Genomic DNA, 27,038 nt, shown 5'->3' on the forward strand with positions numbered 1-27,038 from the left:
ACATCATGTTTGGTGAACAACTTGTATTCCACCTGCACACACATCATGTTTGTAGAAAACCTTGTATTCCACTTGCACACACATCATGTTTGTAGAACAACTTTTATTCCACCTGCACACACATCATGTTTGGTGAACAACTTGTATTCCACCTGCACACACATCATGTTTGTAGAACTTGTATTCCACCTGCACACATATGCTTGTAGAACAACTTGTATTCCACATTCACACACATCATGTTTGTAGAACAACTTGTATTCCACCTGCACACACATCATGTTTGGTTAACAACTTGTATTCCACCTGCACACACATCATGTTTGGTGAACAACTTGTATTCCACCTGCACACACATCATGTTTGGTGAACAACTTGTATTCCACCTGCACACACATCATGTTTGGTGAACAACTTGTATTCCACCTGCACACACATCATGTTTGTAGAACTTGTATTCTACCTGCACACACATCATGTTTGTAGAACTTGTATTCTACCTGCACACACATCATGTTTGTAGAACTTGTATTCCACCTGCACACATATCATGCTTGTAGAACTTGTATTCCACATTCACACACCTCATGTTTGTAGAAGAACTTGTATTCCACCTGCACACACATCATGCTTGTAGAATAACTTCTATTCCACCTGCTTTCACATAATGCTTGTAGAACAAATTGTATACCAGCTGCACACACATCATGTTTGTAGAACAACTTGTATTCCGCCTGCACACACATCATGTTTGTAGAACAACTTGTATTCCACCTGCACACACATCATGTTTGGTGAACAACTTGTATTCCACCTGCACACACATCATGTTTGGTGAACAACTTGTATTCCACCTGCACACATATCATGCTTGTAGAACAACTTGTATTCCACCTGCACACACATCATGTTTGTAGAACAACTTGTATTCCACCTGCACACACATGCTTGTAGAACAACTTGTATTCCACCTGCACACACATCATGTTTGGTGAACAACTTGTATTCCACCTGCACACACATCATGTTTGGTGAACAACTTGTATTCCACCTGCACACACATCATGTTTGTAGAACAACTTGTATTCCACCTGCACACACATCATGTTTGTAGAACAACTTGTTTTCCACCTGCACACACATCATGTTTGGTGAACAACTTGTATTCCACCTGCACACACATCATGTTTGGTGAACAACTTGTATTCCACCTGCACACACATCATGTTTTTAGAACAACTTGTATTCCACCTGCACACACATCATGTTTGTAGAACAACTTGTTTTCCACCTGCACACACATCATGTTTGGTGAACAACTTGTATTCCACCTGCACACACATCATGTTTGTAGAACAACTTGTATTCCACCTGCACACACATCATGTTTGGTGAACAACTTGTATTCCACCTGCACACACATCATGTTTGTAGAACTTGTATTCCACCTGCACACATATCATGCTTGTAGAACAAATTGTATTCCACCTGCACACACATCATGTTTGGTGAACAACTTGTATTCCACATTCACACACATCATGTTTGTAGAACAACTTGCATTCCACCTGCACACACATCATGTTTGTAGAACAACTTGTATTCCACCTGCACACACATCATGTTTGTAGAACAACTTGTATTCCACATTCACACACATCATCATGTTTGTAGAACAACTTTTATTCCACCTGCACACACATCATGCTTGTAGAACAACTTGTATTCCACCTGCACACACATCATGTTTGGTGAACAACTTGTATTCCACCTGCACACACATCACGTTTGGTGAACTTGTATTCCACCTGCACACACATCATGTTTGTAGAACAACTTTTATTCCACCTGCACACACATCATGCTTGTAGAATAATTTGTATTCCACCTGCTTACACATAATGCTTGTAGAACAACTTGTATACCAGCTGCACACACATCATGTTTGTAGGAAAACATGTATTCCACCTGCACACACATCATGTTTGGTGAACAACTTGTATTCTACCTGCACACACATCATGTTTGTAGAACAACTTGTATTCCGCCTGCACACACATCATGTTTGTAGAAAAACATGTATTCCGCCTGCACACACATCATGTTTGTAGAAAAACATGTATTCCGCCTGCACACACATCATGTTTGTAGAACAACTTGTATTCCGCCTGCACACACATCATGTTTGGTGAACAACTTGTATTCCACCTGCACACACATCATGTTTGGTGAACAACTTGTATTCCACCTGCACACACATCATGTTTGTAGAACAACTTGTATTCCACCTGCACACACATCATGTTTGGTGAACAACTTGTATTCCACCTGCACACACATCATGTTTGTAGAACAACTTGTATTCCACCTGCACACACATCATGTTTGGTGAACAACTTGTATTCCACCTGCACACACATCATGTTTGTAGAACAACTTGTATTCCAACTGCACACACATCATGTTTGTAGAACAATTTGTATTCCACCTGCACACACATTATGCTTGTAGAACAATTTGTATTCCACCTGCACACACATTATGCTTGTAAAACAACTTGTATTCCACTTGCACAAAAATTAATTCTTATAAGGGCTACAACTAACGATTATATTGATAATCTATTAATCTGTCGATTATTACTTTGACTAATCGATTGATATTTGGATAGAAAAGACAAACTACATTTCTGTCCTTTCCAATACTTTACTTTAAAAAAACGCATACTGGCACCATGTCCTTTCGACTTGCCAAACATAACAATAACAAGGCAAGTGTTAGAAAAATGTTTTTTGTTTTTTTTTATAAAGTGCACTATTGTCATGTACAATAGCAATAATATTGCTTAGGGGAATTTCAAACCTGACTACTACCTATTCCAACCATTCTGCAATGTTGGATGCTGAATGTCTTTCCTCTAGTGGCATGGTCGTAAGGCAGATTGACTTCATGTTCCATTCGTCTCCAATGTAACGGCATGCGGGGTTTCCCACACATTCATTTATTTGTGGCGGCCCGCCACGAAATAATTACTGCCGCCACAAATAAAACAATTTTTATTTATTTATTTATTTGTTCATTTTTTCCGGCTTTTGACTCGCTCGACCGCCCATAAAAGCAATGGGACTCTGTCTGTGAATGGAGCTTGTAGTTACATATTATATAAATATGTAAATATTATATAAATATGTATATAAATATGTACATAAAGTGCCGCATTCTTTCTGGTCATCACCGCCGCCGCTGCCCCCCCCCCCCCCCCCCCCCCATGTAAATGTTGCAGTTCCTAAATAAACTGCATACATCCAACAAATCGATGACTAAATTAATCGCCAACTGTTTATATAAACGATTTTAATCGATTTAATCGATTAGTTGTTGTTGTAGCCCTAGTGCGTATGTATATATGTATACGTACATGTGTGTTTATGAACACAATGTTAGCATGTATTACCTGTACTATTACACCTCTGGAAAATATTGATCCAATGTGATATCTGCATGAATCATATATGCTGTAATATTCTGTAATGTGGAATGTAGGGATGCTACCGTTCACATTTCAAGCGATACAGTGCTGATACCTGGGAATCGATACCAACACTCGGCGGCACCATTTTTCTAAACTTGTGTTTGTTAACAAAATCCTAATAAAATCTCATTTTTATTGAAACATTTAAAAACGAGCCGATGATGACAACTACTGTCCAGGTCGTTATATCTCGTCTCATTATCGCGCAGGCGTGACAACAAGTTGCAATCGCAGTTGCACCTAACACATTGTTAGGATGTGTTACCTGTACTGTTACACCTCTGGAAAATATTGATCCAATGTGATATCTGCATGAATCATACATGCTGTAATATTCTGTAATGTGGAATGTAGGGATGCTACCGTTCACATTTCAAGCGATACAGTGCTGATACCTGGGAATCGATACCAACACTCGGCGGCAGCATTTTTCAAAACTTGTGTGTGTTAACAAAATCCTAATAAAATCTAATTTTTATTGCAACATTTAAAAACGAGCCGATGATGACAACTACTGTCCAGGTCGTTATATCTCGTCTCATTATCGCGCAGGCGTGACAACAAGTTGCAATCGCAGTTGCACCTAACACATTGTTAGGATGTGTTACCTGTACTGTTACACCTCTGGAAAATATTGATCCAATGTGATATCTGCATGAATCATACATGCTGTAATATTCTGTAATGTGGAATGTAGGGATGCTACCGTTCACATTTCAAGCGATACAGTGCTGATACCTGGGAATCGATACCAACACTCGGCGGCAGCATTTTTCAAAACTTGTGTGTGTTAACAAAATCCTAATAAAATCTAATTTTTATTGCAACATTTAAAAACGAGCCGATGATGACAACTACTGTCCAGGTCGTTATATCTCGTCTCATTGTCGCGCAGGCGTGACAACAAGTTGCAATCGCAGTTGCACCTAACACATTGTTAGGATGTGTTACCTGTACTGTTACACCTCTGGTAAACACAATTAAACATATGAACACAATGTTAGCATGTATATCAAACATGGTGGAAATGTCTGTTACAACACTGGTAAACAGTAGGGATGTGGTACTCTCTATAATCTTGCACAGAACAATCCACTTTAATTAAAAAACAAACAAACGTGATATTAATTGAGATGGAATGATATGAAAAAAAGAATGGTGATCATTTATTATATGGCCCCGCCCATTATCAGCGGTACAAGTAGCGACTGTAAGTCGCTTATCATGCAATCATGCTGCTCTTATTGTACACTTTGTCCTCTTGCTTGTAGCGCTGACTACTGCTCATGTCCAGAGAGGCCAGGCACAGGTGGATTACAGGGGGGTTTAATTTGCTCTCATCGGTTGAAAGAATGTCAGCTGAGAGGTGGAAGGACAAGTTTGCATTGCAAAACATACAACCACGCTAGCAAGTATTCCACCCCTGCTGTTCAACATTCAAATCAACAGGTGGCTTGGTCGCACAAAGAACAACTGATTTTCAATTTGCTGAAGCAGGTCTTGGTCCAATGTGGGCTTGAATTCCAGGAATGTGTGTAAGCCACAATCATTCTACTCAAGAACCTCAGCAAGTAGGCTTACCGTGCTTTAACATGACTTCAACGTCCTGAGTGTTGTGCAAAGGAATTAGTTTAAGGGTGGAACATTTATAGTCCATGTTGCTTTTGCTGAAACTATTTATTTAGCAGCATTGCAAAACCCTGCTGGAGAAGCTTTGGCATTCATCTCCAGTGTTGCAACTTTTTACACTTTTCTTCCGCAACAAGAGACACTGTCATGTCCTTTCCAGTTGGTCTTCAGAAGTACTGCAGATTTGGCCTCTATTCTTTTTTTTCTCTCACTTCCATCGCTTGCAAAACAATGGCAGAAAGTTTCCATATTTAGAGTCATGAAAAGTGAGACTAAAAAGGGTCTGGCTGGCATTGCCTGCTATGGTTGAAGTCAGTGACGCCTGACCGAGCGGTGAACAAACTGACCTTTTTTGGCGTGCATGGAAAAGCAGGCCAGTTAACAGGAGATAAGACTCATTTTAGTTTGCCCTCCTTTCCAGCCAGCTGAAATGAGCAAATACTTGAGATGTGTGTCTCACAGGAGGATTGCAAGTAGAGTGGTTGCAAGTACCCCCTAATCAGAGAAAAACACTTTTGGTTGAAAAAAAGAGATAAAGAAGTAAAATACAGCACTATGTCATCAGTTTCTGATTTAATAAATTGCATAGCAGTGCAAAATATTGCTCATCTGTAGTGGTCTTTCTTGAACTATTTGGAAAAAATATATAAAAAATAACTAAAAACTTGCTGAAAAGCAAACAAGTGATTTAATTATAAATAAAGATTTCTATAGATAGAAGTAATCAACTTAAAGTTCCTTTTTGGGGATTGTAATAGAGATCCATCTGGATTCATCAATTTCATTCTAAACATTTCTTCACAAAAAAAAATCAATCTTTAAAGGGGAACATTATCACAATTTCAAAAGGGTTAAAAACAATAAAAATCAGTTCCCAGTGGCTTGTTGTATTTTTAGAAGTTTTTTTCAAAATTTTACCCGTCCCGGAATATCCCTAAATAAAGCTTTAACGTGCCTTATTTTCGCTATCTTCGAAACCACTAGCTATTTCCCTGTGACGTCATACAGAGCTGCCAATACAAACAACATGGAGGTTACCACAGCACGATATAGCGACATTAGCTCGGATTCAGACTCGGATTTCAGCGGCTTAAGGGATTCAACAGATTACACATGTATTGAAACAGATGGTTGGAGTATGGAGGCAGATAGCGAAAACAAAGTTGAAGAAGAAATTGAAGCTATTGACGCTATTCGGCCTTAGCGTGGGTGTACCTAATGAAGTGGCCCCATAGCATGGCTGCCTTATTAGCTCGCCGGTAAAATGTGCGGACCAAACAATCAGGACTTTCGCGTCTTGTGACACTGGAGCAACTTAAATCTGTCGATTGGTAAGTGTTTGTTTCGCATTATATGTGGGTATCTAGTTTCAAATGTACACACAGCTAGCGTAAATAGCATGTTAGTATCGATTAGCATAGCATGTTAGCATCGATTAGCTGGCAGTCATGCCGTGACCAAATATGTCTGATTAGCACATAAGTCAACATCAACAAAACTCACCTTTGGGATTTCGTTGACTTAATCATTGCAAATGCATCTGCAGGTTATCCATACATCTCTGTGCCATGTCTGTCTTAGCATCGCCGGTCAAATGTGCAGACACTCTGGTACATTCAATGGGGGTCTGGCGGCAGATTTCTTGCCAGTGGTGCAACTTGAATCCCTCCCTGTTAGTGTTGTTACACCCTCCGACAACACACCGACGAGGCATGATGTCTCCAAGGTTCCAAAAAATAGTTAAAAAAAACGGAAAATAACAGAGCTGAGACCCAATGTTTACAATGTGTTGAAAATGAAAATGGCGGCTGTGTTACCTCAGCGACGTCACATTCTGACGTCATCGCCTCCAGAGCGATAAACAGAAAGGCGTTTAATTCGCCAAAATTCACCCATTTAGAGTTCGGAAATCGGTTGAAAAAATACATGGTCTTTTTTTTCTGCAACATCAAGGTATATATTGACGTTTACATAGGTCTGGTGATAATGTTCCCCTTTAACATCAATATTTATGGAACATGTCCACAAAAAATCGAGCTGTCAACACTGAATATTGCATTGTTGCATTTCTTTTCACAGTTTATGAACTTACATTCATATTTTGTTAAAGTTTTATTCAATAAATATATTTGTAAAGGATGTTTGAATTGTTGCTATTTTTAGAATATTTTTTAAAAATCTTACGTACCCCTTGAAGTGAATTATATTTATATAGCACTTTTCTCTAGTGACTCAAAGCGCTTTACATAGTGAAACCCAATATCTAAATTACTTTTAAACCAGTGTGGGTGGCACTGGGAGCAGGTGGGTAAAGTGTCTTGCCCAAGGACACAACGGCAGTGACTAGGATGGCGGAAGCGGTAATCGAACCTGCAACCCTCAAGTTGCTGGCACGGCCACTCTACCAACCGAGCTATACCGCCCCTTGGCATACCTTCAAGTACCCCCAGGGGTACGCGTACCCCCATTTGAGAACCACTGCCTTAGGGAATGGGAAGCAGTCTTTTGATGAAGGATTGAAATGATTTTCAAAGTTCTTGCAGTTACGCCGAGTGCTTGTGCTATGGTCCCCGTTTCAATGGAAACAGGCTTTAACTTTGTTAAACTAGGGGTGGAAGGAACCATTCACAAAATCTACCATCTTTGTACGGTTTTTGTGACATGGTTTTTGGTTTGGTGCGGTGCACGTTTTTGAACGATTGATTGAAACTTTTATTAGTAGATTGCACAGTTCAGTACATATTCCGTACAATTGACCACTAAATGGTAACACCCCAATAAGTTTTTCAACTTGTTTAAGTCGGGGTCAACGTTAATCAATTCATGGTAAGAATATAAACACAGATCGACAGGCGGATCGGTGCGGCGTCTTCAGTAATGCGGACGTTGTAGCGATCCGTTGTGGTGAAGAAGGAGCTGAGCCGGAAGGCAAAGCTCTCAATTTACCGGTCGATCTACGTTCCCATCCTCACCTATGGTCATGAGCTTTGGGTCATGACCGAAAGGATAAGATCACGGGTACAAGCGGCCGAAATGAGTTTCCTCCGCCGTGTGTCGGGGCTCTCCCTTAGAGATAGGGTGAGAAGCTCTGCCATCCGGGAGGGACTCAAAGTAAAGCCGCTGCTCCCTCACATCGAGAGGAGCCAGATGAGGTGGTTCGGGCATCTGGTCAGGATGCCACCCGAACGCCTCCCTAGGGAGGTGTTTAGGGCACGTCCAACCGGTAGGAGGCCACGGGGAAGACCCAGGACACGTTGGGAAGACTATGTCTCCCGGCTGGCCTGGGAACGCCTCGGGATCCCCCGGGAAGAGCTAGACGAAGTGGCTGGGGAGAGGGAAGTCTGGGTTTCCCTGCTTAGGCTGTTGCCCCCGCGACCCGACCTCGGATAAGCGGAAGATGATGGATGGAATATAAACACCCCAGTAAACCATGTATCCCATTAATCCACCATTAAGATGCATCAGGTGTTTCTTTACAAAATAACAATTAAAAATACCTCCCAAAGCTCTGACCCTCGAATTAAATGTAAAAATCCTGACATTTATTGATACAACATTGGACAATTGTTCCCAGTCAAAGTATAGTTCCACATTATAATGTACTAGAGATGTAACAATATAAACATTTTATTTCAGTTATTGTGGCCAAAATGATCACAAATATTGCTGAATGTGCTCACAAAGTAATTATAGAATCTTGTCATTTTTAAACAATTAAAATAAATAGAAAAAACTCAATTTGGCATGTTATGAGTTTCTTATGCGCCACAGATAAGTGTTGTGGTTTTCCACTGTCATGCGGTCCTTGAACAGACCGTAAAAACATCTTTGTTTGAAAAGTATTGACATACATTTTGGTATCGGGACAAGACCAGCACAAAGTTTTTCTGTGCTTTCAAATGGCTTGAGTCGTCATGAAATGAGTTTAAAAAGGTAATATTACAAGTTAGTGGTGGCTTTGAAAGGCCAAATCAACAAAGGCCTAATGTTAGGGACCTTGGTTGAATTGTGTTTGGAACATCTACCGTATTCCCTTGAATTGCCGCTGGGTATATAGTATGCGCCTGCCTAGAATTACTGCCGGGTCAAACTCGTTTGGCAAAATAATTAGCGCATGCTTAGCATCACCGCCGGCTCAGGATTAACGCCGGGTCAAACTGGTTTCACACAATATTATTTTCATTAGCGATTGCTAGAATTTCCGCCGGGTCAAACTCGTCACTTCACCTGTCATCATTTTCAAAACGGAGGAGGCTGATTTCGATATTTTGAAATCGCATAAAGGGAAGAAGATTAAGAGCTATTCAGTAGGATTTAAGGTCCAAGCTATTGAATATGCTAAAAAGAACAGTAAGCAGCTATGTTTTATTAATATACCGTAGCTGCGTGTGTCAAATATTAGTCATTAAATGACTACCGCCTCCTGGTGGTAGAGGGTGCTAGTGATCCTTCTTGCGACTACTCGGCTGCAGAAGAAGTAAAACAAGCAGCAAGAGTGAGCAGCGATTGTTTTTTTCCTCTAGCTTGCACTTTTAACATGGAGGATTACATGTCTAAAATAATTTTTCTAAACTGGACTTTCAATCGAAGCAGGAGGTAAAAAAGGAAGATCTCCATCGAGACAGAGACTTTTAAAACTGAGGAAAGATAAGACTTCTATAAGCTTTTGATCAGAAGGAGCTGTGCATGGATTTCATTTATAAGTAAACAGGACCATAATAACGTTTTTTTATTGAATGTGCTTTTCATGATGGTATCCTTACATCACACTCAAATTTATCAGCGCATGCTTGCCTTTACCGCATGCCTTTGGTAAACGCCGGAGGTTTTAACTTAATTAGCGCCCCGGCGGCAATTCAAGGAAATACGGTAATCGACATTATGCCTTGTGAGTCGTGCGGTTGAGACCCGGCACTAATCCCAGAAAAACCCTCCTTCTTCTACCGATCACAGCATTTCAGTCCGTCAATTTCCACAACTTTCTGCGTTTAAAAGTAGATTCAGTTTTCATTGGTCAACTCCTTGATTCATCTGTCCATCACCATGCTCCACACTTCAAAGTGATCAGAGTCACAGCGTGCTTACCAACACACGCGGTCCTCCAGTCCTGTGGGCTTGTGTCCTTTCTGCTGGCCCTTAGTGACTTTCAGTCCACCACGAAGTGGGACCTAAGTCACTGCACCATGGTGGATCAAATAATCAAGGACACTGGAAAGTTGGGTTGATGAGAGTTTGAGGTCTAATTTTGTCCTCATAATCTTACTTGACAGACTCAAGAGTCAAAGATGTCCCTATGTCTCAACATATTCGGAGGTCTCCAGCAAGACCCGAGGACCCGGACGATGACTTGCTTCCTGGGGACATGAATGACAACTGGGGAATAGCGGCCAGCCTCACCCCCTCAGCAGAAGAAGACATTCAGGATTTACAGGTGAGACATTCACCTCTTGATCTTCAGGGAACACTTTGGGATCCCCCAGGAGGAAGTTGCTAATGTTGCTTTGAGGAGGGAAGTCTGGGGGTCTCTGCTGGAGCTGTTGTCCCCGCCACCCCATTCCAGATAAGTGGTTTCATGAAGATGGATGGATGGACATTCAGATTCTTGATTCTGATACTTTTACATACTGAGAGATTGTCAGAACCTGTCATGAGACACATTGTATGTCAAAATTTACATCTCTCCATATCCAATGTACCAGGAGGCGGAGGAGGAGGCAAAGGCCCAACCTGTCCAGATCCTCCTGACCAATGAGGACCAGCATAGCTTTGAGCTGGATGCCGCCGCCCTGGAGAGAATCCTGCTGCAGGACCATGTGAAGGACCTCAATGTGGTGGTGGTGTCGGTGGCCGGTGCCTTCCGCAAAGGCAAATCCTTCCTGCTGGACTTCATGCTGCGCTACATGCACAATCAGGTCAGGACGCCACCATGCACGTCTTCTCCAGCAGTTTGCATATGAGGCCTGGAAATGGCTCAAATCTCATAAAAAGGTCTTAAATTCCATTTGAAAGGCCTTCAAAGGGAACTGCACTTTTTTTTTGGAATGTTTCCTATCGATCACGATCATCATAAAAGACATGACCACAAATGTATTTTGTAATACATTCTGAATTCTTAAAAGTCTGCTTACAGCGAAGCCAAGGGGGGGTCCTCTACTCTGCCCATAAAACCCAAAAATTAACCATTTATAGAGCGCCAACAATACTGTATATTTGAATATTAACAAGTATTAGTCATATTGCTATTTTGAATAGTAACAAGTATTAGTCACATTGTTATTATGAATACCGTATTTCCTTGAATTGCCGCCGGGTATATATTATGCGCCTGCCTAGAATCACTGCCGGGTTTAACTCGTTTCGCAAAATAATTAGCGCATGCTTAGTTAGCATCACCGCCGGCTCAGGATTAACGCCGGGTCAAACTCGTTTCAAAAAATATTATTTTTTATTAGCGCATGCTTGGAATTTCCGCCCGGTCAAATTCGTTTCGGCAAATAATTAGCATATGCCTAAAATTTCCACCGGGTCAAACTCGTCACGTCACGAGTGACACTTCACCTGTCATCATTTTCAAAATGGAGGAGGCTGATTTCAGTCATCTGAAATTGCATAAAGGGAAGAAGATTAAGAGCTATTCAGTAGGATTTAAGGTCCAAGCTATTGAATATGCTAAAAAAACAGTAAGCAGCTATGTTTTATTAATATACCGTAGCTGCGTGTGTCAAATATGAGTCATTAAATGACTCCCGCCTCCTGGTGGTAGAGGGCGCTAATGATCCTTCTTGTGACTACTCTGCTGCCGAAGAAGTGACAACAAGCAGCAAGAGTGAGCTTTCTCTTTTCCTTTCGCTTGCACTTTTAACATGGAGGATAACATATCTAAAATAAAACAGTTTTCTAAACTGGACTTTCAATCGAAGCAGGAGGTAATAAAGGAAGATGCCCATCAAGACAGAGACTTTTAAAACTGAAGAAAGATAAGGAAGACTTCTATAAACAGGTTATCGATGCTTTTGATCAGAACGAGCTGCGCATGGACTTAGTTTATAAGTAAAGGTAAGACCATAATAACGTTTTTTTTATTACATGTGCTTTACATGATGGTATCCTTACATCACACTCAAATTTATAAGCGCAGGCCTAAATTTACCGCATGCCTCTGGTAAACGCCGGGGAGAGAAGAGGATTTAAATTAATTAGCGCCCCGGCGGCAATACAAGGAAATACGGTATTAACAAGTATTAGTCATATTGTTATTATAAATATTAACAAGTATTAGTCATCCATCCATCCATTTTCAACCGCTTGTTCCTTTCAGGGTCGTGGGGGGTTGCTGGAGCATATCTTAGCTGCGTTTTGGGCGGAAGGCAGGGTAAACCCTTGTTGTAAATATTAACTACCGTATTTTTTGGATTATAAGTCGCAGTTTTTTTTCATAGTCACAAGAAGGATACCATCATGTAAAGCACATTTAATAACAAGAATGTTATTATGGTCTTACCTTTACTGATAAACTAAGTCCATGCGCAGCTCTTTCTGATCAAAAGCATCGATAACTTGTTTATAGAAGTCTTCCTTATCTTTCTTCAGTTTTAAAAGTCTCTGTCTTGATGGACATCTTCCTTTATTACCTCCTGCTTCGATTGAAAGTCCAGTTTAGAAAACTGTTTTATTTTAGATATGTTATCCTCCATGTTAAAAGTGCAAGCGAAAGGAAAAAAAGCTCACTCTTGCTGCTTGTTGTCACTTCTTCGGCAGGATCACTAGCGCCCTCTACCACCAGGAGGCGGGAGTCATTTAATGACTCATATTTGACACACGCAGCTACGGTATATTAATAAAACATAGCTGCTTACTGTTTTTTTAGCATATTCAATAGCTTGGACCTTAAATCCTACTGAATAGCTCTTAATCTTCTTCCCTTTATGCGATTTCAAATGACTGAAATCAGCCTCCTCCATTTTGAAAATGATGACAGGTGAAGTGTCACTCGTGACGTGACGAGTTTGACCCCCTGGAAATTTTAGGCATATGCTAATTATCTGCCGAAACGAATTTGACCCGGCGGAAATTCTAAACATGCGCTAATAAAAATAATATTTTGTGAAACGAGTTTGACCCGGCGTTAATCCTGAGCCGGCGGTGATGCTAACTAAGCATGCGCTAATTATTTTGCGAAACGAGTTTGACTCGGCAGTGATTCTAGGAAGGCGCATACTATATACCCGGCGGCAATTCAAGGAAATACGGTATTCATAATAACAATGCGACATATAAATCAAATCAAATCAACTTAATTTATAAAGCACATTTAACATTTATCACAGGGGCAGCCAAAGTGCTGTACAATTGGTAGGTTAAAAGATAATACGAGACCCGAGCAAACACAAAACAACACAAACAGAACATGATAAAAAAAAAAAAAAATAAGTAAAACATAAAAACAGGTTCACAGCAGGTGTATTATGGGGCGCCATTGCAGGAAAGATATCACTCTGTGTTAAAAGCCATGGAATAAAAGAGAGATTTAAAAACAGGAAGAGAGGAGGCTTGTCCAACACTCAGAGGTAGGTCGTTCCAGAGCTTGGGAGCAGCAGCAGCGAATGCTCTGTCACCTTTCCACAATCCTGACATGTAATATCTAAAAACTTGTGAGTGAATGATGTATTTATGATGTATTTATTTATATACTCTGGAGCGACTCATGTGTGAGATTATTAACACATTACCGTAAAATATCAAATATTATTTATCTCATTCGTGGAAGAGACGAAGAAAATGTCAGCTATCGTCACACACACGTCAGCCAATAAGAATTCGGCGGGGGAGGATCATGGCAGAAGTGCATTGTGGGTCATGGAACGTTAACTGCTATATGCTACTGCCGTAGCTATTAAAATTGATCTTTTCATTGTTGGCAGTAACTTAAAAAAACTGAGAAGGGCTGAACAAAAATGGCGTTGAAAAGGAAATCATGTACTGCAGATTACAAGCGGGATGTAGTGAAATATGCAGCAGAAAACCACAGGAGGAAGCTTTGGAGTTGGCAGAGTTGTTTAGAAGCGACATCCAGGAAGAATATTTCATGGGATTTATGGATTAGGAGTAACAGTTTGGTAAAGGTATAGCATGTTCTATATGTTATAGTTATTTGAATGACTCTAACCATAATATGTTAGGTTAACATAGCAGTTGGTTATTTATGCCTCATATAACCTACACTTATTCAGTCTGTTGTTCACTATTCTTTATTTATTTTAAATTGCCTCTCAAATGTATATTCTTGGTGTTGGGTTTTATCAAATAAATTTCACCAGAAAATGTGACTTATACTCCAGTGCGACTTATATGTGTTTTTTCCCTTCTTTATTATGCATTTTCGGCAGGTGTGACTTATACTCCGGAGCGACGTATACTCCGAAAAATACGGTACAGGTGATATTGTTATTATAAATATTAACAAGTATTAGTGATATTGTTATTATAAATATTAACAAGTATACGTAATATTGTTATTATAGATATTAACAAGTATGAGTGATATTGTTATTATAAATATTAACAAGTATTAGTTGTATTGTTATTATAAATATTAACAAGTATTAGTGATATTGTTACTATAATTAACAAGTATTAGTCATATTATGATAAATATTAACAAGTAATAGTGATATTGTTATTATAAGTTAACAAGTAATAGTGATATTGTTATTATAAATATTAACAAGTACTAATCATATTGTTATTATAAATATTGACAAGTATACGTGATATTATTATAGATATTAACAAGTATAAGTGATGTTATTATAAATATTAACAAGTATTAGTGATATTATTATAAATCTTAACATGTATTAGTCGTATTATTATAAATATTAACAAGTATTAGTGATATTACTATAATTATTAACAAGTATTAGTCATCATATAATAAATATTAAAAAGTAATAGAGATATTATTATAGCTATTGACAAGTATTAGTGATATTGTTATAAATATTAACAAGTATAAGTGATATTGTTATAAGTATTAACAAGTAATAGTGATATTGTAATTATAAATATTAACAGGTATTACTGATATTGTTGTTATAAATATTACAACGATACTCCATTTACATTTGGTGACTTGAATATTAACAAGTATTAGTCATATTGTTATTATAAATGTTAACAAGTACATGTGATATTATTACAAATATTACCAAGTATTAGTGATATTGTTATTATAAATATTAACAAGTATAAGTGTGATATTGTTATATATATTAACAAGTATTCGTGATATTGTTATTATAAATATTAATGTGTATTAGTCATATTGTTATTATAAATATTATTAGTCATCATATTATTTTAAATATCAACAATAGTGACATTGTTATTATAGATATTAACAAGTATTAGTGATATTGTTATAAATATTAACAAGTATAAATGATATTGTTATTATAAATATTAACAAGTATTAGTGATATTGCTGTTATGAATATTACAACAATACTCCATTTACATTTGGTGACTTGAATATTAACAGGTATTGGTCAAATTGCTATTATAAATATTAACAAGCAGTTAATATAATACACTCTTTGTGTGCGTGCGTATATGTACGTACATGTGTGTGCGTGTGTGTATATATATATATATATATATACACACACACACACACATATATAAATAGTGGGGTCTTTCTGGCTAGGATGCATTCCTTCAATCTCTTCCTGTTGTGGTTTCAGTCGCCATTTAAGATTGACATATGTTCATCTCGCTACACCAGGGGCGCTCACACTTTTTCTGCAGGCGAGCTACTTTTCAATTGACCAAGTCGAGGAGATCTACTTCATTCCTATTTATAATTTATATTTATTTATTTATGAAAGAGACATTTTTGTTAACAAGTTAATGGTGTTTAATGATAATACAAGCATGTTTAACACATATAGATTCCTTTCTTTCATGAAGACAAGAATATAAGTTGGTGTATTTGATTCTGATGACTTGCATTGATTGGAATTAGACAGTGGTGCTGATAACGTCCGCATTTTCAAATGGAGGAAAAAAAAAGTCCTCCTTTCTGTCCAATACCACATGAAAGTGGTTGGATTTGGCATCTCATTTGTCCAACTTGCATACTCGTTTTTAAACACTTTGTTATGAGAGTAGCATATGTGTGTGGCCCTTTAATGTCTGGCAGCAAGTGAGTGACGTCAGTGACTGTGCGGGTGGGCAAACAAGTGAGAAAGCGGTCGCTGAGGGCGGGGGAGAAATACATTGGCATCAAACTCCGTAGCTTGCTAGCTTGTGCACGCTAGCTTTCTGAGACTCTTATTTTGTTAGCACAGGCAGGATGAAACAGGTCTTTTATGGTGAAGACAGGAACTGTGCAGTCGGTCTTTAGAGTTTTGACAGTAGGTACGGAGTCTCTAGAAATAAAATGTGTTTTTCTGCGTCCGCCCTGTTAGTGATTTTTTTCTTAAATATGAGCTCGCAGCAGCCAGCGTCATCCCACAAGATCCTCGGGTGCCAAGAATGTCAAACAACTGACGAAAGTGAAGTCTTGGTATGATTGATGATTGCTCATTTTTATGTATATTTTTTAATGCCTGGCTTGAGATCGACTGACACACCCTCCGAGATCGACCAGTCGATCGCGATCGACGTAATGGGCACCCCTGCGCTACCCGTTTTAACAAACTGCTCCCGGGGCGTCTTCAACCTACATCATGTCTCTTAGTGTAATCATGTATTTATCAATTATCATGACTTGATAAAGGTTCCCCCCCCAATAGATGTATGCGGGAAAAACCCAAATGTTTTTTCACCAATTATTTTTTTTCTTTTTTGGTAAGTATTGCGATGATGGATCACCAAGAAGCGGCATGAGCAAGCAGTGTTGTGAAATGAGGCTGCAAAAGGGTAACTGTGCCTCCAGGTGATGCAGGAAGTGATACATTGCCAACACACATCTTAAATGTAAGCTCTAGCACCCCCTGCTGCTGAGTTTCAAGTTAACTCTTTTGTTTGAATGAGTCAATATTGTGCACGTTGTGTGATGACATTGGCCAAAAAGAAGTCTTTTTTTTCAGTCAGTGTTTGTCCCAACACCTTGAATATCACTCACTTGCTGTTGTCAAATACAAGTCTTCCTGACTAGTCCTTGCTGCAACAATATGTGCACGAATTTAATTGCTTCACAATTCACTTCTGTCATCTTCTTCTCTGCAGCAAAGTGAGGCGTGGATCGGCGGCGACGACGAGCCCTTGACCGGCTTCACCTGGAGAGGAGGATGCGAGAGGGAGACCACAGGGATTCAGGTCTGGAGCGAAGTCTTCGTGGTGGACAGGCCGGACGGCAGCCAAGTAGGACCTTCCATGAATAACATTAGGTATGATTGATGTGTTGGCCGCGTCACTACCACTGTTGCTTTCTTAGGTGGCCGTCCTCCTGGTGGACACCCAGGGAGCCTTTGACAGCCAGTCCACCATCAAGGACTGTGCCACAGTCTTTGCCCTCAGCACCATGACCAGCTCCATGCAGGTTGGTCTTTGAAGGAAACTAGCCATTATTTGCAATTAAAGTTAGGTTTTTAGAACATTTTGCAGGAAACATGACATAATGTTATATGCGGCGCTACTGCTGTGGTTAATTTAGCGGCAAAAACTGGGTCTAATCTCCTGGGAAAACATGGCAATAACTTGCCATTTTAAAGCAGTTTATTACATTGTAAGGTTTAATGGTGAGGAAATATTGCCAACATTTCAATGAAAACAATTCACGTAGGTTATAGTTGAGACATTTTTCAAGCTGGCTGACATTTCTTCCTGGATGAAAGTATGAGACTGTGTGAGCTGCTGCCTCACCTTCTTTACTTATATGGTACTCTCCTATTTGTCAAGATGGCTGCGAGGCTTGTCTAGCGGCTCCATGGCCGCAGCAGCCAAAACAGACACAACGGGAACAGGAAAGAAAGAGCAAAACTGGATTTGAAAAATGTCAAATTTTGACATTTAGGTAGAGGAGAGAAAGAGGGGCGTGGCAGAAACATGAGGGTTCCCGGTTCGATCCCCAGCTTCTACCAACCTAGTCACGTCCGTTGTATCCTTGAGCAAGACACTTCACCCTTGCATGGCAGCTGCCGCCATCAGTGTGTGAAGCAGGAAAAAGTGTCAAAGCGCTTTGAGTACCTTGAAGGTAGAAAAGTGCTATACAAGTATAACCCATCTACCATGTGCGTATGATTGTTTGTACATTGTTGTTACATAACATGTCATTCACAACAACACAACAGATGACTTGTGTTGTTTGTTTGTTTGTGTGTGTGTGTGTGTGTGTGTGTGTGTGTGTGTGTGTGTGTGTGTGTGTGTGTGTGTGTGTGTGTGTGTGTATGTATGATTGTTTGTACATTGATGTTACATCCATGATGTCGTTCACAACAACACAACAGATGACTTGTGTTGTGTGTGTGTATGAATGTTTGTACAATGTTACATCCATGATGTCGTTCACAACAACACAACAGATGACTTGTGTTGTGTGTGTTTATGATTGTTTGTACATTGATGTTACATCCATGATGTCGTTCACAACAACACAACGGATCACATGTGTTGTGTGTGTGTGTATAATTGTTTGTACATTGATGTTACATCTATGATGTCGTTCACAACAACACAACAGATGACTTGTGTTGTTTGTGTGTGTGTGTGTGTGTGTGTGTGTGATTGTTTGTACATTGATGTTTCATCCATGATGTCGTTCACAACAACACAACAGATGATTTGTGTTGTGTGTGTGTGTATGATTGTTTGTACAATGATGTTACATCCATGATGTCGTTCACGACAACACAACACATGACTTGTGTTGTGTGTGTGTGTGTGTGATTGTTTGTACCTTGATGTTACATCCATGATGTTTTTCACAGCAACACAACAGATGGCTTGTGTGTGTTTGTGTGTCTGTATGATTGTTTGTAAAATGATGTTACATCCATGATGCCGTTCACAACAACACAACAGATCACGTGTTGTGTGTGTGTGTATGATTGTTTGTACAATGATGTTACATACATGATGTCGTTCACAACAACACAACAAATGACTTGTGTTGTGTGTGTGTATATATTATTGTTTGTACAATGATGTTACATACATGATGTCGTTCACAACAACACAACAAAAATCACTTGTGTTGTGTGTGTGTATATATGATTGTTTGTACAATGATGTTACATCCATGATGTCGTTCACAACACAACAGATCACGTGTTGTGTGTGTGTATGATTGTTTGTACAATGATGTTACATCCATGATGTCGTTCACAACAACACAACAGATCACGTGTTTTGTGTGTGTATGATTGTTTGTACATTGATGTTACATCCATGATGTCGTCCACAACAACACAACAGATGACTTGTGTTGTGTGTGTGTGTGTGTATGATTGTTTGTACAATGATGTTACATCCATGATGTCGTTCACAACAACACAACAGATCACATGTGTTGTGTGTGTGTGTATGATTGTTTGTACAATGATGTTACATACATGATGTCGTTCACAACGACACAACAGATGACTTGTGTTGTGTGTGTGTGTGTGTGTGTGTGTGTGTGTGTATATGATGGTTTGTACAATGATGTTACATCCATGATGTCGTTCACAACAGATGACTTGTGTTGTGTGTGTGTGTATGAATGATTGTTTGTACAATGATGTTACATCCATGATGTCGTTCACAACACAACAGATCACAAGTGTTGTGTGCGTATGATTGTACATTGATGTTGCATCCATGATGTCGTTCACAACAACACAACAGATCACATGTGTTGTGTGTGTATGATTGTTTGTACATTGATGTTACATCCATGATGTCATTCACAACAACACAACAGATCACGTGTCGTGTGTGTGTATGATTGTTTGTATATTGACGTTACATCCATGTCGTTCACAACACAACAGATCACATGTGTTGTGTGTGTATGATTGTTTGTACATTGATGTTACATCCATGATGTCGTTCACAACAACACAACAGATCACATGTGTTTTGTGTGTGTATGATTGTTTGTACATTGATGTTACATCCATGATGTCGTCCACAACAGATGACTTGTGTTGTGTGTGTGTGTATGATTGTTTGTACAATGTTACATCCATGATGTCGTTCACAACAACACAACAGATCACGTGTTTTGTGTGTGTATGATTGTTTGTACATTGATGTTACATCCATGATGTCGTCCACAACAACACAACAGATGACTTGTGTTGTGTGTGTGTGTGTGTGTGTGTGTGTGTGTGTGTGTGTGTATGATTGTTTGTACAATGATGTTACATCCATGATGTCGTTGACAACAACACAACAGATCACATGTGTTGTGTGTGTGTGTGTGTGTGTGTGATTGTTTGTACAATGATGTTACATACATGATGTCGTTCACAACAACACAACAGATCACGTGTTGTGTGTGTGTATGATTGTTTATACATTGATGTTACATCCATGATGTCGTTCACAACAACAAAACACATCACGTGTTGTGTGTGTGTATGATTGTTTGTACATTGATGTTACATCCATGATGTCGTTCACAACAACACAACAGATCACATGTGTTGTGTGTGTATGATTGTTTGTACATTGATGTTATGTCCATGATGTCGTTCACAACAACGCAACAGATCACGTGTTGTGTGTGTATGATTGTTAGTACATTGTTTACCGTAGAACAGGGGTCGGGAACCTTTTTGGCTGAGAGCCATACAAGCCAAATATTTTTAAAAGTATTTCAGTGAGATCCATATAATTTTTTTTTCTTTTTAACACTGAATACAGCATATATACGTGCATTTTTAAGAAAGACCAACATTTTCAGAGTATAATAAGTCTCTTATTCTTTTTAATAACATTGTTATTCTGAAGCTAACCAACAATAAATAAATTACTTCTTACCATTAATGCGGAAAAGGGTGGAATGCCATATCCGGGTTGGGGAGGAGACCCTGCCCCAAGTGGAGGAGTTCTAGTACCTAGGAGTCTTGTTCACGAGTGAGGGAAGAGTGGATCGTGAGATCGACAGGCGGATCGGTGCGGCGTCTTCGGTAATGCGGACGTTGTACCGATCCGTTGTGGTGAAGAAGGAGCTGGGCCGGAAGCCAAAGCTCTCAATTTACCGGTCGATCTACGTTCCCATCCTCACCAATGGTCATGAGCTTTGGGTCATGACCGAAAGGATAAGATCACGGGTACAAGCGGCCGAAATTAGTTTCCTCCGCCGTGTGGCGGGGCTCTCTCTTAGAGATAGGGTGAGAAGCTCTGCCATCCGGGAGGAACTCAAAGTAAAGCTGCTGCTCCTTCACATCGAGAGGAGCCAGATGAGGTGGTTCGGGCATCTGATCAGGATGCCACCCGAACGCCTCCCGAGGGAGGTGTTTAGGGCACGTCCAACCGGTAGGAGGCCACGGGGAAGACCCAGGACACGTTGGGAAGACTATGTCTCCCGGCTGGCCTGGGAACGCCTCGGGATCCCCCGGGAAGAGCTGGACGAGGTGGCTGGGGAGAGGGAAGTCTGGGCTTCTCTGCTTAGGCTGCTGGCCCCGCGACCCGACCTCGGATAAGCGGAAGAAGATGGATGGATGGATGGCATTAATGCGACTTCTTGAACAGGTGCGGTAGAAACCGGATGGATGGATGAAAATGCATGAGAATGTTTTGTATTATGAACGTTATTTTTGACACTGTGATTACCAGCGGATTTATTCATTACTTATCGTGTTAAGCAATGTCAGCTAAGATTTATCTGAGAGCCAGATGCAGTCGTCAAAAGAGCCACAGGTTCCCCACCCCTGCCGTAGAAGAAGAAGCACACGGGGCGGCACAGCTCGGTTGGTAGAGTGGCCGTGCCAGCAACTTGAGGGTTGCAGGTTCGATTCCCCCTTGTGCCATCCTAGTCACTGCCGTTGTGTCCTTGGGCAAGACACCCTACCCACCTGCTCCCAGTGCCACCCACACTGGTTTAAATGTAACTTAGATATTGGGTGTCACTATGTAAAGCGCTTTGAGTCACTTGAGAAAAGCGCTATATAAATATAATTCACTTCACTTCACTTCACTTCTTCCTCTACGGGGAAAATGAAGTTGGTGGCTGCTTACCGTAAATAAGTAAATGATAAATTGGTTGTACTTCCCGGGATCCACCGGGAAGAGCTAGACAAAGTGGCTGGGGAGAGGGAAGTCTGGGTTTCCCTGCTTAGGCTGTTGCCCCCGCGACCCGACCTCGGATAAGCGGAAGAAGATGGATGGATGGATGGATGGATGGTTGTACTTGTATAGCGCTTTTCTACCTTCAAGGGACTCAAAGCGCTTTGACACTACTTCCACATTCAATCAATCAATCAATGTTTATTTATATAGCCCCAAATCACAAATGTCTCAAAGGACTGCACAAATCATTACGACTACGACATCCTCGGAAGAACCCACATTCACACACACATTCACACACTGATGGAGGGAGCTGCCATGCAAGGCGCTAACCAGCACCCATCAGGAGCAAGGGTGAAGTGTCTTGCTCAGGACACAATGGACGTGATGTACTTGGTGGGGATTGAACCGGGGACCCTTTGGTTGCGCACGACCACTCTTCCACTGCGCCACGCCGTCCCTAGATGTAGAAGTGTGCTTCTTCTTCTACGGGGGAAATGAAGTTGGTGGCTGTTTACCGTAGTTGCGAGACCTGTTGTGGCTCAATATTGGTCCATATATAAGGCGTACCGGATTATAAGCCGTACTGTCAGCTTTTGAAAACATTTTAAGTAGGGATGCACCGATTAATCGGTAACCGAATATATTCGGCCGAATATGGCAAAAAAAGCCACATTCGGCCTTCGGTGGAATGAGTTAAAAGCAAGGCCGAATAGTGGCGTGTGACGCAAAGACGCAATTTTTTGACGCGGTGACGCAATCAACCAACGTGCAGTGTTAAATTTTAAATAGTTTTATACATAGTTTCTTTCTTTTCATTCTGAAGCTGAAGTACTGTTATTGACAAATCTGTTCTGGCCTGGGATATGTTGTGTACCTGTATAAGTGTATGAGGTTACAAGCACACACTTATTGAGATTTACTTGAGCCTTCTGTTTACATTATTAGCATATCTACTGTGGCTAAGCAGACTTTTGCCAAAAGGACAATAATTCATTTGTTTTGGGTTTATCCACTTTAATGCACTTTATTTTTTTTTGGAATGCATGTTTTGTTTGAAGGCCTAATATAAATGAAAAACTGTTGTTCCATCCATCCATTTTCTACCGCTTATTCCCTTTTGGGCTCGCGGGGGGCGCTGGCGCCTATCTCAGCTACAATCGGGCGGAAGGCAGGGTACACCCTGGACAAGTCGCCAGCTCATCGCAGGGCCAACACAGATAGACAGACAACATTCACACTCACATTCACACACTAGGGCCAATTTAGTGTTGCCAATCAACCTATCCCCAGGTGCATGTCTTTGGAAGTGGGAGGAAGCCTGAGTACCCGGAGGGAACCCACGCATTCACGGGGAGAACATGCAAACTCCACACTGTTGTTGTTTTTTTGAAAATGCAAAAGCTACCGGAATATTAAAAAATGTCAATATTCAATAAAAATGTACTTTATTTGAAAAACATATAAATGATAAATGGGCTGTACTTGTATAGCGCTTTTCTACCTTCAAAGTACTCAAAGCGCTTTGACACTACTTCCACATTTACCCATTCACACACACATTCACACACTGATGGAGGGAGCTGCCATGCAAGGCGCTAACCAGCACCCATCAGGAGCAAGGGTGAAGTGTCTTGCTCAGGACACAACGGACGTGACGAGGTTGGTACTAGGTGGGAATTGAACCAGGGACGCTCGGGTTGCGCACGGCCACTCTCCCACTGCGCCACGCCGTCCCTGAAACATGTAAAACATGTCTAAAAATGTATTCTAGGCTATTTATGCTATATAAAAAAGTTGTGAAAAACTGCATTTATTATTCGGTATTTGGTATTCGGCCTTCTGCCAAGCCTTCAAATTTTATTCGGTTTCGGCTTCGGCCACAAATTTTCATTTCGGTGCATCCCTAATTTTAAGTTTTTAGGTGCGCCTTATAGTGCGGAAAATACGGTAGTAACCATGGTGACATTCCACCCTTCTGGTCCACGTGATCTTTTTCCCCCACTCCTTCGCTCCTCATCTGTGTCACCATCACAAGATCCACAACTTGCATGCACTTTGCACGGACCAATAATAGTTTTGTTTTTTTTTGAAAATGGATGTATTATATTTTCATAACTGAAATGGAAAATGTGATGGATCGTCCTGCCTGAGATGTTGATCCATGTCAGGGGTCGGGAACCCTTTTGGCTGAGAGAGCCATGGAAGCCAAATATTTTAAAATGTATTTCCGTCAGAGCCATATCATATTTTTTAACACTGAGTACAACTAAATGCGGTCAGTACGGTGGGACAGGGGTTAGTGCATCTGCCTCACTATACTAAGGTCCTGAGTTCGATCCTGCGCTCGGGATCTTTCCGCGGAGTTTGCTTGTTCTCTGGATGGGTTCCCTCCGGGTACTCCGGCTTCCTCCCACCTCCAAAGACATGCACCTGGGGATAGGTTGATTGGCAACACTAAATTGGCCCTCGTGTGTGAATGCGAGTGTGACTCTCGTCTGTCTGTGTTGGCCCTGTGATGAGGTGGCGACTCGTCCAGGGTGTACGCCGCCTTCCGCCCGAATGCAGCTTAGATAGGCTCCAGCGATCCCAGAAAGGGACAAGTGGTAGAAAATGGATGGATGGATGGACAACTAAATGCGTGCATTTTTTAAGTAAGACCAACATTTTTAGAGTATATCCATCCATCCATCCATCCATCATCTTCCGCTTATCCGAGGTCGGGTCGCAGGGGCAGCAGCCTAAGCAGGGAAGCCCAGACTTCCCTCTCTCCAGCCACCTCGTCCAGCTCTTCCCGGGGGATCCCGAGGCGTTCCCAGGCCAGCCGGGAGACATAGTCTTCCCAACGTGTCCTGGGTCTTCCCCGTGGCCTCCTACCAGCTGGACGTGCCTTAAACACCTCCCTAGGGAGGCGTTCGGGTGGCATCCTGACCAGATGCCCGAACCACCTCATCTGGCTCCTCTCGATGTGGAGGAGCAGCGGCTTTACTTTGAGTTCCCCCCGGATGGCAGAGCTTCTCACTCTATCTCTAAGGGAGAGCCCTGCCACCCGGCAGAGGAAACTAATTTCGGCCGCTTGTACCCGTGATCTTATCCTTTCGGTCATGACCCAGAGCTCATGACCATAGGTGAGGAAGGGAACGTAGATCGACCGGTAAATTGAGAGCTTTGCCTTCCGGCTCAGCTCCTTCTTCACCACAACGGATCGATACAACGTCCGCATTACTGAAGACGCCGCACCGATCCGCCTGTCGATCTCACCATCCACTCTTCCCCCACTCGTGAACAAGACTCTTAGGTACTTGAACTCCTCCACTTGGGGCAGGGTCTCCTCCCCAACCCGGAGATGGCACTCCACCCTTTTCCGGGCGAGAACCATGGACTCGGACTTGGAGTATAATAAATCTCTAATTGAACAGGTGCGGTAGAAAACAGATGGATGGATTAAAATGCATGAGAATGTTTTGTAATTTGAACGTTATTTTTAACATTGTGATTACCAGCGGAATTATTCACAACTTATCGTGTTAAGCAATGTCAGCTAAGATTTATCTGAGAGCCAGATGCAGTCATCAAAAGAGCCATAGGTTCCCTACCCCTGATCTATGTCAAAATGCCAAATATCTCTCACAAAGTGTGTTTGTTCTGTCAGGTGTACAATCTCTCGCAGAACATTCAAGAGGACGACCTTCAGCATCTTCAGGTTTGTGGCACCTTCCTCAAATGTTCACCGGTGAGCCTTCTCATCATGTCCTATGCAGCTGTTCACGGAGTACGGCCGCCTCGCCATGGAGGAGATCTACCTGAAACCTTTCCAGGTACTCGCATCTTTCAGCTGCCTTCTTTTTTTCCCATCCACTTCAAACTTTGCTCTGTCGCTCAGTCCCTGATGTTTCTGATCCGTGACTGGAGTTTCCCCTACGAACACAACTACGGCCCGGAAGGAGGCTACGACTTTCTTGAAAAACGTCTTCAGGTGAGTCACGAGGGCCGGAGGAAAACAAATGGCCGTCAGTGATGTCGTTCCCGCTCTGTCAGGTCAAGCAGCACCAACACCAGGAGTTGCAGAACGTCCGCAAGCACATCCACTCCTGCTTCTCCAACATCGGCTGCTTCCTGCTGCCTCACCCCGGCCTCAATGTGTCCACCAACCGTTACTTTGACGGCCGGCTCAGAGGTGCGAACGTCGACCAGCCGACCTCCGGCCCGCAGTTGGTCAACAGTCCGTCTTTGTGTCCTGTAGAAATCGACGGGGACTTCAAGGAGCAGTTGTCCCGGCTGGTGCCTCTCCTCCTGGCGCCGGAGCGACTTGTGGAGAAGGAGATCGGAGGCAACAAGGTCACATGTCGAGATCTTGTGGAATACTTCAAGGTGAGACATTTGGAAGGAATCCTCTTCCTTCTACTACCACATGTCAATGTTTTTTTTTGCAGGCTTACATAAAGATCTACCAGGGCGAGGAGCTGCCTCATCCAAAGTCCATGCTGCAGGTGGGTCTGACTTTTAACTTTTGGCTTCATGTAAGCTCAGAGCTTTTCTTGTCTCTTTTGAAGGCCACGGCTGAAGCAAACAATCTGACTGCTGTCGCCGGAGCCAAAGACATGTACAGCAAGAACATGGAACAGGTAAAACACGGCAGAATGATGCAGTGTGGGTC

General features: G+C 41.4%; 1 protein-coding gene across 2 annotated transcripts in view; it reads left to right on the top strand.

Moving 5' to 3' along the window:
- The window catches only part of LOC133559671 (atlastin-2-like), a 58,537-nt gene that overhangs the window by 7,956 nt on the left and 23,543 nt on the right, over positions 1–27,038 (top strand). For both annotated transcript variants that reach the window (XR_009808246.1, XM_061911657.1), the window contains exons 2-12: positions 10,432–10,592; positions 10,861–11,073; positions 17,393–17,527; positions 17,601–17,705; positions 26,034–26,084; positions 26,143–26,199; positions 26,265–26,357; positions 26,420–26,558; positions 26,625–26,752; positions 26,815–26,871; positions 26,935–27,006. Coding sequence is in view for 1 of the 2 variants with exons in the window: in XM_061911657.1 (XP_061767641.1) it covers positions 10,432–10,592; positions 10,861–11,073; positions 17,393–17,527; positions 17,601–17,705; positions 26,034–26,084; positions 26,143–26,199; positions 26,265–26,357; positions 26,420–26,558; positions 26,625–26,752; positions 26,815–26,871; positions 26,935–27,006 (1,211 nt within the window). In the remaining variant the exon portion in view is untranslated. The remainder of the gene's footprint in view (positions 1–10,431; positions 10,593–10,860; positions 11,074–17,392; positions 17,528–17,600; positions 17,706–26,033; positions 26,085–26,142; positions 26,200–26,264; positions 26,358–26,419; positions 26,559–26,624; positions 26,753–26,814; positions 26,872–26,934; positions 27,007–27,038) is intronic.

The sequence above is a fragment of the Nerophis ophidion genome, linkage group LG09 (genome assembly GCF_033978795.1).
Source record: "Nerophis ophidion isolate RoL-2023_Sa linkage group LG09, RoL_Noph_v1.0, whole genome shotgun sequence".
In the NCBI taxonomy this organism is placed as follows: Eukaryota; Metazoa; Chordata; class Actinopteri; order Syngnathiformes; family Syngnathidae; genus Nerophis; species Nerophis ophidion.